This window comes from Podarcis filfolensis (assembly GCF_964270895.1).
Source record: "Podarcis filfolensis genome assembly, chromosome: 11".
Lineage (NCBI taxonomy): Eukaryota > Metazoa > Chordata > Lepidosauria > Squamata > Lacertidae > Podarcis > Podarcis filfolensis.
The window spans coordinates 8,487,094-8,499,820 of record NC_139613.1 but is presented as its reverse complement, the minus strand read 5'-3'; the positions used below and the strand labels follow the sequence as shown (position 1 = coordinate 8,499,820).

Genomic DNA, 12,727 nt, shown 5'->3' with positions numbered 1-12,727 from the left:
ACTTTCTGAAAGTAAGAGCTGTTTGACAGTGGAACGGTCTCCCTCCCTGTGCGTTCTTCTCCTTTGAGGGTTTCTAAGCAGAGGTTGGTTGGCCATATGTCATGGATGCTTGAGCTTAGAGTCCTGCATTGCAGAGGGTTGGACTAGATATATCTGATACTCTTTTAAATGTGTTGTGGGATTCTTGGTTTGCTTTTGCTCTTACTTTCATTATGTATTTTGTGTATTTTTATCTTCTATTTTCTTTCCGCAGGGCCTGTAAGACAGAGTTGTAATGCCTGGCCTTTGGCTTGGAATCAACTTGATCCCCTCCCCCCCTTTCCTTTCTCCTCCTGTGATGGAACTCCTATTTGGGGACTTCCCTGGCTTTTTTCTAGGCCATGTAGGACCAGTCTGGATAGTTAGCCTTGGTGAAGACTTGACGTTTTTATCCCCAAAAAGTTTTTGATTGAGTTCCACTGAAATGAGGCTGCATTTTAATGTTGTATTTTAATTTTGTATTTTAAGCTGTATTCTAATCAATTGTTTTTATATTTGATGTTAGCCGCCCTGAGCCCGGTCTTGGCTGGGGAGGGCGGAGTATAAATAATAATAATAATAATAATAATAATAATAATAATAATAATAATAATTATTATTATGATGTTCTGAACCACCCTGAGATCTACAAATGAAGGGCGGTAAACACATAATAATAATAATAATAATAATAATAGGCAGTGTTGAGCTAGATGGAGCACTGGTCTGACTCAATATAAGGCAGCCTCTTACTTTCCCATCACCAGTACTTAAGTTGGTCAACTGGGGAGTTCAGCTGGCTTCCATTGCGTGGAGCTGAGGAGGGTGGGGAGTTTCAGACTGCAAATGACTCAGGTCAGCCCATGGACTGCAGTAATAAACATACTTGCCTTTTTAAACCACATCCAGGCTGTCCAGTTTCCCCTTGAGGAAGGCGTTTATGACTCCTCTTGCAATAAGTGGCCAGCTTATCTGGAGGGGAAGCAACCTGCTGGCTCATATTGTTTTATTCATTTAAAAGCATTTCCAAACCACTTTATGTTGCGAAAGAGGTGTATGCCACACACTACACAAAAACAATATCCATTACAATGAAAATACAACCTAAAACCTACTTCAGAGAGCTGTCATGGTATAGTGGCTGGAGTGTGGGGACTAAGATGTAGGAGACCAGGGAAGCTTGATTAGTGATAATAAATTATAATCATCATTATCATTATTATTATAACTTGAAAACAGAAAAGCAGTGGTAAGTGAGGTCCATGTACGCCATCTCCCAAAATTTCCCACCCCTCCCCCAAAGCCCCACATACTACAAAGTAAGATATTGTTTAAATAATCCACTCTATTTTATTTTGTCTTAAAATAGTTTAAACTTTATGCTACAGACTTGTTTCCAAAAAAAACAGAAAGTCTCATCTTGCACCAAAAAATATATATATTTTATAACACTCTGTTTTATTATTATTATTATTTTTTCTTCTCCAAAGACCATTAAATACTAGATGGAAACGAGAATGAGTGTTAAAAAGAACATTTTTGTGTGGGTTTTTTTGTCTTTTTTAATTCAAGAGTTACACAACTGAAAACAATAAATTCTAAGCATTTTATTTTATTTTTGTCTCCACTGGAAGATTCCAAGCTTGAGCTCCAGCAAGAAGAGCAGAGCTGCTAAAACCAGGCCTGTAAGGAAAACAAAGAGCCCAAGATGCAGCCTGCCAGTTTCTTGGGTAGAATCTGTATTTTTGTGGCACAAACGCCACATTTTTATCAAAGATCCTGCTGCTTTGCAAGGCGTGCCTGGGAAGCTAGGATGGGTGCACGTTTCACAGGCCTGTGCAAGGACGATCAAGTGCATTTGTTCTTAGCCATACGATGGCTACAATTTCACTTATCCATTGAGAAAAGAGAAAATCAGTCCCAGCGACCTTTTGCTCTCTCAGACAAAGATGATGAAGAAGAAAAGGGGGGAAAGGAAAAAGAAGACGAAGAAGTAATGTATTAACTATCCAGTGATTGCGGTTTGAATTTTTTGTTTCTTTTCTCTTTCTTTTTTAAAAGAACATAGCTTTAAGAAAAATTACCCAAGTCAGCAAAAGAAACGTAGTGTTTTTTGTTTTGCTTTTTTTTAAATTAAAAGAGAGAGACATGAACTGGTTATCAAGCTTGGAGTTCATGATTCCTTTAAAAACAAACACAGTGCACAATTGGAGGAAGTTTGGTTAGAATGCAGTCATATTTTTTATATGTACATGGAAGTCACAGCATATACAAAGTTTTTTTCCCCCCTTCTGCTTCTTTCTTTTTTTAAAAAAGGAAGGACTCCTAGATGCTTCTGGTACTGGCCAGCGTAAAAGGGAGGATACTTGGATTACCAGCTTAGTAGACCAGCATGGCTCATAGATTTTCTAACGAGAGCCAATTTTCATATTTCAAAAGGCAACTTCATTAACGGTAGTAATGAAGCAGCCGTTCTTAGCCAAAGGCTGCCTGGTTAGCTTGCTCTGGTGCTTTTCAAACGCACCTCCATCTGAATTACTTCCCCATGATGCAATCCATGCAGCCGTCACAGGCATGCGTGAAAACTGGAAATGGACATGCAGGCTGACTGGTGTTTCTCACCTGATTGCCAGCATGCCACAACCAGCTGGGAAGAGCGAGGCAGCTGGCCAATGCCTCATGGCAGTGCCATTCACACACACACACACACACACACACACACACACACACTTCAATCACATGGGACAGGGTCACGAGAAAGCAGTTCCCAAGCAGCTTTCTCGTGTGCAGGTGACTTTGAGCCTGGTGTTCATTTCGCAATGTAGTTTGAGAGCGATGGAACCAGCAAGTGAGGAGAAAAAGAAGGGGTGGCCTTTGCGGCAAAAGATCTGCAGGCACAACTGATAGCTTTAACAGCCTTGGGTGGTAGGTGAAGACACCGTTTAGGGCCAATGTGTCCTGTGCACTGTAGCGGCTGGTGGAGTGGCGTTGCCCACCTGGCTATCCAACATGGGGGATTCTACCAAGAGCCGAGAGGGAGAGGAGAGGAAGTTGGCGGGGACACAGCATCAGATTGGCTCTGCTGCTGCTCCCGCAGTGTGCTGACCTCCCTCGCCCCTTTCCCCTCTTGGTTACCAGCAGTAACCTCCATGTTCAGATGGCAGGTGAGTAATGCCACGCCACCCTGCTGTTCTGGCAACCACTGCCTGGGTCTGCTGTACATCTTCAGTCCATGCTGCTTTGTCTGCCATAGCAAGCAGGACTCGGATTTCACAAACTGGCAATTTTAGCTCGGAGGAAGGAGACACTGTTCCCAAAGTTAGCATAATCATGTTAACATTGCAGGCTGAAGGCGGAAGAAACTGCCCATGAAAATACTTTTATTTATTACTATTTTTTCCTGAGCCCTGGCAACTACTTCAGAGAGGGAGCTGCAGCCTAGACTTCTCTCAGACATCCTTGTTTTCCATTTTGCAGAGATGTTGCTAAGATGGCAGAGCCCTGAAACATGCAATTCCTTCACCTACAGTCTGAAATAAGGCCTCGCCACCTCTCAGATGTTGAAGCAACAGGTGCAGTCTCCAGATCAAAAGCTGGCAAGCCTAGTGGTGTCTATTGGAACTATGGCCAGGACAACAAAGCATTATCTGTTCAACAAATCAAGTCCTGACTGCCTCCATCTGACAACAAAATCTGAGTCCCAGAGTCCAAGTCCACCTTGTGGTCATTGACAGAGAGTGTGGGGAGAGCAGGAGATACATCTCATCCCCTCTGCAGAAACCTGTTATCAAGTTGTTCTTTTAAGAGTGACCACATCCTTCCCACTTTATAACGTCAGCAAAACTGCTCATAGCTGGCATCAAGAGCAATCTCAAGGCCTGCCACATCTGCAGAGCTATCTAAGGCAACCCTCTCCCAAAAGTCTTGCCCAGTGAACCAAACTAAGAAGGGCAAACAAGCCCCATGCTGTCCTTCAAATGACAATCAGATGGGGACTTAGGAAGGTCTTTGTGGGAAGCATAAACATTGTTCAGTTCAACGAAACAACACAAGCAGGGATTGCACAACAAGATTTTAAACTGAAAGCTGGCTGTATGTCATTAACCACTTAACCAATGTCTATTCAACAGGCTGTATCTACTCCAGTGTAAATGATGACTGAACTGCCCCCAAAGTACAGTCTCTTGGCTTGGCTTTCAGCAAAACTCAGTGGGACCAAGGGCCTGATCTGCCCCCCACCCTCACTTGGGGAATGCATAGGTTATCTAGGGCTTTTATAGACAACACGAAGCATGGCGATACAACTTGCTTCCCCTCCAATACCACCTGTCTGAATGCCAGGACATTCCTCTTCTGTTCTTATAAAGCTCAGCATGAACTGAAGTTGCTTTTCAGCTTTGGCGTGTCCTACACTTCCAGAGAGAGGATATTCTTACTCCTTGATAACCCAAGTACAGAGTGGTAACCTTACCATATGCAAAGGTTTGGTCCACCAACAGCTACTGCCGTTGCATAAGGAAAGATCATTTTACAGCAACCAATAACAGAACTGCAGGAATGCCGTTTCGAACTGTCAAGGCATTCAAGGAGTCTTGAGGAACAAAGGGCATTTTCCACATATTATTCAGAAACTGCCCCAGATGCATTAATGATTGAAGCCAACACTGATCAGGAATCTAGCAGAATAACTTTGTCTGGGTGTGCAATGGACTCTACAGCTAAAGGTGACTGGACAAACATGAAGATCTAATGTGCCCAATGAGTCCAGCTGCCATTACGCTGCTGTCTAAGTCCTATCAGCCCTTGCAAGAGAACAGAAGGCATGTGGGGAAGGAGAAACCCCGGCTTGCAGCAAATGCCAGGACTTGCAGAAGGCATTTGCAGAATCTGGGCCAGGGAACCGTTCTAAAGCCAAGGGGCATAAACCCAAGAGCTGGTGAAGCCCAGCAGCGCTCAGTCGAGTTTTTAAAAGAAGGTAAAATCAAGGGCCATTTCTCACGTTAGTATGAAAAGCAAAGGTACACTTACAGATTAACACCTCGTCTCTGAAGATGCACACACACAAAAGGAAACCCCTCCCATTCTTTTTTCGTCCTCATGAAGTGATCCATATATGTGGCAAAGCTTCCCTTGCTGCTCCAGATTTCGCTGCTCTTTCTGCGGCAGCAATCAAATGAATGAAGGCAAAGCCGTGCTGGGTAATTCTCTGGGGAGGGGGGGGGGCTATGTAACAGGATATGTTCTACTTTTGATCATACATGCTTTGCATACAAAGCCTCATGCCTTTCTCTGTAGGGTGGTAATATTCAGAGAATCTACGGGAGGCCTCCTCTCCGCGAGTTATTTCTTGCTCTGTTTTGAACAGAGTAGGTGCCAGTCACCCTGGGAAGAGACTGAACTGGGCCTACTCTGTAAACATTCGCCCAGCTGCGAAAACGCTTCCCTTGGAAGGCGAGTCCCTAGCGACCCAGCAGCCTCCTCTAATTCTTCTCTTGCCAAGTGGAGGACAGGAAGGACAGTGTGCTAAAGGTTTGTTAAAAACCCAAAATTCCTTTGTACAAATGCAGCCCAGGGCAGAAGGATCCACTCTGGTGCTCATGTTCTGCTTTTGCATACCTCCAAACACGTAGAGATACGGGTTAGGCTGCACCCAGACCTTTAAAGCTTAACATGAAAACCACACCTGAGATCAGAATTAGGTACTTTTGTGGTACTTCACTTCCTTGTGCTTTTGTTTGCTTCGGGTGAACGACAACAATAACAAAACAAAACAAAAAAAAGCTGTAACAATCTGGGCCAAATGACCAGTAACAGTACAGTAGTCTAGAGAGAAAAAATAAAATGCATTATTATTATGAGGAAACTGAGCACTGAGCAGTGTGCAAGCTACAAATTATGTCGAGAACAATCTTTAGGGTTTTAAATAGAGCTGCTCAGTGCATACTAGAGGCCTTTTGTGATCAAGTCCTGCTGGTTTTGCAACCAAATCAACTTGCGTTACGAATGCCCCCTTCTAAGCTCCCTCAGCTATACTACAATCATGATGGGGGCATTCAGAGCTATGAACAAATTGGGCCAGTGGTGTTATTTTATTTTTTTAAAATAAAAAAATGCAAGGGGAAAAATAATAATAAAGCCCCACATGTACCAGCGACATCCGTTTTAGTGGTGAATTAAAGCAACTGTACGGCTCTCTAAAGGGCATGGGTTGGAAGGTGTCACTGCTGCTGTCAACGAATGCTCTAAATTAATCACACACAATGAAAAAAACCCTGGAAGTTGTTATTGAAGTACAGTGCCACTAAGTTTTCCGTAAGAGGGAAAGCTCCCTTTGACTACAGAGGGGTCAATATCTCAAGGAGAGTTCTTGATGATGCAATTTTAATTGGAAGGTGTCGGGGGGGGGGGAAGAGTTCAGAAGAGGAGGAAACCCTCCCGGAGGACTCTGAATTCCAGAATGCCAGGAGCAGAGGCTTTGAACACCGAGGCGATAACCAGAAACTTCTGTGCCACAAAAGGAAGGAGAGGGCTAAGTGACTAGAAAACACAGTGAAGTTGCATTACAGTAGGTATTTGCGCCTGCTGTCCTCGTCCAGCGTGAGATCCACCACTTCGGGCGGCGAAGACCAATTCTGCGGGGGGGCCACACCTGTCCATGGTTCAGATTGCCGGGTGCACTGCAGGCCTGAGCCGTGTTTCCGGGAAGACACACTCTGAATCACTCCTCCCCGAGGATGGACACATCTGCGGAAAGGAAAGGGGAGACAAAGACATGCCCATCAAGGCTCACCTATTGGAGCACAAGGAGTGGTTTACACCAGTGGTTGTCAACCTGGACAAAAGGTGACTCTGGTATTTGAAAGGTGAACCCGCTTACAGCCTGTATTCCCCTTGCCACGGATGGAGAAACCTGGGATTAGAGCTACATCGCGTGCCAGTGGCCAGAAGGTCCTACAGAGTCAGTGAAGGGCTAACTCTCGCCCAGTTGGATACCTGCTATTGGCCAGACACCAAGGCCACCTGCAGCCTTGCTCCCTAGAAAGAGGAGCATGAAACCAGGACGACAGCGACTGTCTGTGCCCAGATGCTGGGCAGGCTTTCTTGTGGTCCCCGGCAGCCAGTACCTGCGTAGAGTGGAAGGGGGGTGGGAATCTTATGCTGCAGACCTGCCTTCACACTGGAAACTGAGGGGCAGTTAGGCTCTGCACCTTTGCTCAAACAGTTCTTTGCTCTCGCTTCTTGCCTTGCCTTTTGACACCTCACTGACTTCCTCCTCGGCTTCCACTTCACTTCCACCTCTGCTTTCAGTTCTCCCTATGTCTGGAATGCCTTTCTCCCTTGCCGCTTGAAACACTTCTTTCCTGTTTTAAAAAAACGATCTCCTTAAGACTCGGGTTCTCCCTTTGCTTTGCTCCCTTATGGTTTTGCTGCTTTAGTTCGTTTAAAAATAAGCTTGTAGCAGCTGTGCACACTATACGGTATGCTGAAGACACCCTTCTCTGTGCCCTGTGCCTCTGGGTTCGGCAGATTCCGTCGCACCCAAATATCAATCATATATTTGACGCTAGGTCCATGTTTAATGTGTATGCAATTCCAGGGTTAGACTGGGAAAAGGCAAGTCGTCTTAACAGAGGGAGGGCGAAAACCTACCCACGGGGGGGGGGGGGGGGAGTAAGATGACCAACTGATCTGCATTTTCTTCCTTTTCAAAAATTAATTCCAAGTATTTAGATGGACTCGGTGCTTAAAAGGAAAATTAGTACCTTGCATGTTCCTGAACTCCCACGATCTCCACCTCGCTATCTGATGATGCTATATTAATTTCTTCATTGACCTGGGTGTTGCTGCTGGGGGCCTTGCCGCTTGCCAGGAATCCAGCATTCAAGTGATCTGTAGAAGGCAAAGAAAAAGGACAACCCAACCCAAGATTCAGCAGCTTGTTCACCCTTGCAGGAAATCCTTAGAAAGAAGCTGTTTCTCACCAACGTCAAGCAAAGACCCATTCATCAGACTGCCATTGCAAAGTATACCAGCCATGGATGGGGAGTGGGGGACGGGGAGAAGACTTTCCTTCCTGGCAGACCCTGTTTTTGTATAAAAACAGACCCTTCACATATTTTTTTTTATGATGGATTGCCACCAGGTTGAACCTGACACAGTCTACTGTCCACCTGCTGGAAAAGCTGCTGAGAGTCCCTTCCACCAGCCTAGCTCCACAAAAGAATAAACCCAAAGAGCACTTTTGGATTTATGAAAGGACCCAGAGGTTAAGAAAACTTTGTGAAATATCCTTGGAGAATACAAAAGTGTCCCTGAACAATTGTGTGGTCTGGAAGATTTTTGTGAGAAATTCCAGAGAAATATCTTTCTAAATCATTGACACCAAACACCAGATAATTCAGAAAAGGTGGGGAAAAGGAAAAGTGACACATCACACACAGAGACTTGCAAATAAAAATAAAAATGTCAGAGTAAGTTAGTTTTACCTGCATGAGTTGGGCTTCCATTAAGGGGCCAGCTTTTACTGGTCTCAGAATCCCATTAAAATGTTAGGCTTCACTCATGGTCTTTCATCCTTTGGAAGCATTTAATCAGATATTCTCTCTCTCTTTTTTTCACTATCTTTTGCAAGGAACTGTGCACATGTTCTGAGCCCTATTGGTTTGTATAACAAAAGGACTGGATACTTTTGAGTAGCTGGGGTATTGGGAGAAAAGGGATTAAACTCAGGATTTTTATTGGGGAATGAAAGGAAGAATATCTGTCTGTTCGGGACTTCCAGAGAAGTGGTCAGCCACAGGTGCTCTAGGGGGCAAAGTTTGCCTGCTTGGAATACAGCTTGTCTCCAGCTCTCACTTCCATACATCACTACTGGGAAAACCATAGCTTTCACTATACGGACCTTGCCAACAAAGATCCGTATAGTTAAAGCTATGGTTTTCGCAGTAGTGATGTATGGAAGTGAGAGCTGGACCATGAAGAAGGCTGATCGCCAAAGAATGGATGCTTTTGAATTATGGTGCTGGAGGAGACTCTTGAGAGTCCCATGGACTGCAAGAAGATCAAACCTATCCATTCTGAAGGAAATCAGCCGAGTGCTCACTGGAAGGATGGATCCTGAAGCTGAGGCTCCAATACTTTGGCAACCTCATGAGAAGAGAAGACTCCCTGGAAAAGACCCTGATGTTGGGAAAGATGGAGGGCAGAAAGAGAAGGGGACGACAGAGGACGAGATGGCTGGATAGTGTTCTCGAAGCTAACAGCATGAGTTTGACTAAACTGCGGGAGGCAGTGGAAGACAGGAGTGCCTGGCATGCTCTGGTCCATGGGGTCACGAAGAGTCGGACACGACTAAACGACTAAACAACAACAACCATGCCAGTTCAGCCATGTTTACAATGTGTACACTTAAGTTTTCTAATAGCAAGCAGTGGAGAGAATGGGTTTGCATGCCTAGTTGCTGCAGGCCTGATGACCTCAGGCTACAGTTGAAGAGTCGTGGCAGGGGGACAACAGCGTAGGCCAGGTGCAGGAGCTAGCGCAGGATTGGGACAATGTTCCCCTACTCACCTGTCTCAGCATTCAGCTCTTCTAGCAGCCCTCTCGTCCTCCAAGTAGGCCCAGTGTTCTGGTTAGCGACAGAACTGTTGTGCTCTTGGACTACCGCAGCTGCCAATAGATTGTCTACATTCACCACTTCTGGGTCGGAATTTGTGTCCGAGATATCATAGTGAGCCACAACCGGAGCTCCATCTGGGAAGGAAAGAGAACCCGCAGCTATTAAGACCGCAAGCGGCTTGGAGGAAGCACAAACTCTACTGCTGCTTTGCTGTCTATATAACAAGGGTCAGCATTTGAATACTAAACAAATCAAAAGCAGGGACAAAACTGCCAACTTTCATTGGATACAGATCAGCCTTTTTGGATGGGGTCCAACTGCTTTGGACTACAACTCCCAGCTGATGGGAACTGTAGTCCAAAATATCTGGGTGGCCCCAGGTTGCAGAAGGCTGGTGCAGACCATAAATGTCATTTGTTGAAGTAATATGCAAGTAAATGCTTTACATAACACCAATATTATTTATCTAAAGGATTACTGGTAACAAAATATACTTCATATTTCCCACAAAATAATAGAATCATAGAGTTGGAAGGGAACCCAAGAATCCTCAGGTTTAACCCCCAGCAATGCAGGAATATGCAGCTGTCCCATACAGGGATCAAACCTGCAACCCTAGTGTTAGCAGCACCGTGCTCTAACCACCTGAGCAATCCAGTCAAAACTATCATTGGACTACTTTGTGCAGATCTGACAGATCTGCCCTATTTCTCCCCTTAAACTGAACTTTATATATCTATGTGAGGCTTCCCTTGCCGGTGGTCTGGAAAGTGCAGTGAATGTAGAATGCTGCAGTGCAGCTGCTGACAGGAATGAGACCCTCCCAGCATACCACACCTCGGCCCAAAGGTTTGCAGTGCCTGCTGATTTGCTCCTGGGCCAAGTTTTCCTATTGGTATATAAAGCCCTTAATACCTTGGGACCTGCTTGCTTGAGGGACCGTAGTGCACCTCTCCTGCCTTCTCCACCACTTGGATTTACAGGGCTTGCACTCTTACAAGTGTCTTATAATAATCATTCCACGTCTGCCCAACTTTCAGGGTGGCAGCAACTATGCCATGGAATTCCCTGCGTGCTAGCGCTATTCAGGCACTCTTGCTATACTGCTTTTTGACTCTTGCTAAGGCGACTTTAAGGGACGTGGGTGGCGCTGTGGGTTAAACCACAGAGCCTAGGACTTGCCAATCAGAAGGTCGGTGGTTTGAATCCCTGCGACGGGGTGAGCTCCTGTTGCTCGGTCCCTGCTCCTGCCAACCTAGCAGTTTGAAAGCATGTCAAAGTGCAAGTAGATAAATAGGTACTGCTCCAGCGGGAAGGTAAACAGCACTTCCATGCGCTGCTCTGGTTCGCCAGAAGCGGCTTAGTCATGCTGGCCACATGATCTGGAAGCTGTATGCCGGCTCCCTCGGCCAATAAAGCGAGATGGTCGCCGCATGGCCACGACTGGACCTAATGGTCAGGAGTCCCTTTACCTTTAAGAAGACTTTGTCCAGACCTATCCAGATATGTACCTGCTTTTAAATCCTGCTGATTTTATCTGCATCTCATTATATTGCGGAATGCACACTGCTTAAGAGATTATTCTTTATTTTATTGAGTGGTTTATATATATATTTTCCAAAACGGTAAACATCGGCATTTCTGCGCTTTTGAAGATTTTGAAAACTGTAAGCACGGATGCAGAAAAAGTGGTGCAGAAACATACATGTGCGAACACATGAAGCTGCCTTATAATGAGTCTAATTATCATTGGTCCATGTGGCCTAGCAAGGTACACTCTGACTGACAGCAGCCCTCCAAGATCTGGGGATGCTGCCCTGTTTATCTGAGATGCTGAACTACAACTCCCATCATTCCTAGCCGGCATGACCAGTGGTCAGGGATGATGGGAGTTGTAGTCCAACAACATCTGGGGACCCACAGGTTGAGAACCGCTGCATGCAGACAATCTACTCTGCCAACGAGCTATGGAAAAGGTGTGTCACATTTCATCTGCCAACTTACAATTAAGGGGGGCAGATGAGGAGAAACCTTCCTTTTCGATTCACTCATCTAACACACCGACAAAATAATTCACATCAATTCTTTTCAAAATTACAGCAGGGTATTTTTGTTGCTAAGTGAGAGGAGGGTGCGGGGGGAGAGTGAAGAGCGCCAGATGGACTGCAAGCAAAGCACGGCATGCCTGCTCTCAATATAGCTGCCTTAGAAACAACCATCTACTCCTATGAAAGTGGGAATGGGAAAAGCAGCGTCTATGTAGACTGAAGAATCAACTGTTCAAGCTAGGCAAGGAGGCAAACTCAAGATTTGGCTGTCGGAAACACACAACTTCCTCATGGTCCTCCACATCCTGGTTTCTAGGAACACTAGTTTGCCTCAGTGTCTGAGTTAAGCAAATTATGGGTATCACTAATCACAGGTCTGCCTCCAAACAGAATGAGAAATCATGGTTTGAAGTGGGCTTCCAACTCTGGATTGGAGGCAACCCGCGATCAGCAGTACTCATCGTTTCAGACATCACAACAACTTATGATTACCATAACCCAGGAAGCATGGAAGGTAACTGGCATGTGCAAGCACAGAGTGTGTTCCCAACGACCAAATTATGGTTTGTTTCATCTGCATTGAGCCAGGATCTCGCTAGTCCATGCAGTCATGCATTATGATGGCACAAGTCTTTGTGACACAGAAAAACACAGAAGCAGTCCCTTCTTTAATTTATATGGTTCAGATTCCTGTCTGGAGACTAGACACCTGAAATGCTCAGTCTTAGAATAACCTGGCGGGGAATTATTTTTAAATGTTCTTGGGGTTTTCTGCTTTTTCAATGAGCAGCAGACCGCCTCCCGCTCCCAACGTCACATCACAAACAGTTTTTGCTATTCTTCTCCATTTCAAACGTCTTCTACTATGAAGCATTGTGTGTTTCAGGTGTTCCTGTGTGTCAGCATCCGTCTAAAGTTTCCTTAGGCATGCAAACAAGTTAAATGGATCTTTGGATTTTTAAAATGTGAAAGCAGCTTTCTGGTTCAGACCAAAGATCCATCTAAGTGCAACATTTTGCTTCTTTCAGCAGCCAACCAAATA

At 45.1% G+C, this 12,727-nt stretch overlaps 1 protein-coding gene across 6 annotated transcripts in view; it reads right to left on the bottom strand.

Moving 5' to 3' along the window:
- Positions 1-1,348: 1,348 nt before the first annotated feature.
- Positions 1,349-12,727, bottom strand: part of ARK2N (arkadia (RNF111) N-terminal like PKA signaling regulator 2N) — a 55,183-nt gene continuing 43,804 nt past the window's right edge. For 3 of the 6 annotated variants that reach the window (XM_083575814.1, XM_083575812.1, XM_083575813.1), the window contains 4 exons: positions 9,589-9,771; positions 7,782-7,908; positions 7,262-7,379; positions 1,349-6,762 (listed from right to left, as the gene is read on the bottom strand). In XM_083575814.1, the coding sequence (XP_083431940.1) occupies positions 6,679-6,762; positions 7,262-7,379; positions 7,782-7,908; positions 9,589-9,771 (512 nt within the window). In that variant the 3' untranslated portion in view covers positions 1,349-6,678. Of the gene's footprint in view, positions 6,763-7,184; positions 7,380-7,781; positions 7,909-9,588; positions 9,772-12,727 lie in introns of all 6 variants that reach the window. The other 3 variants (XM_083575817.1, XM_083575816.1, XM_083575815.1) reach the window with 3 other exon arrangements.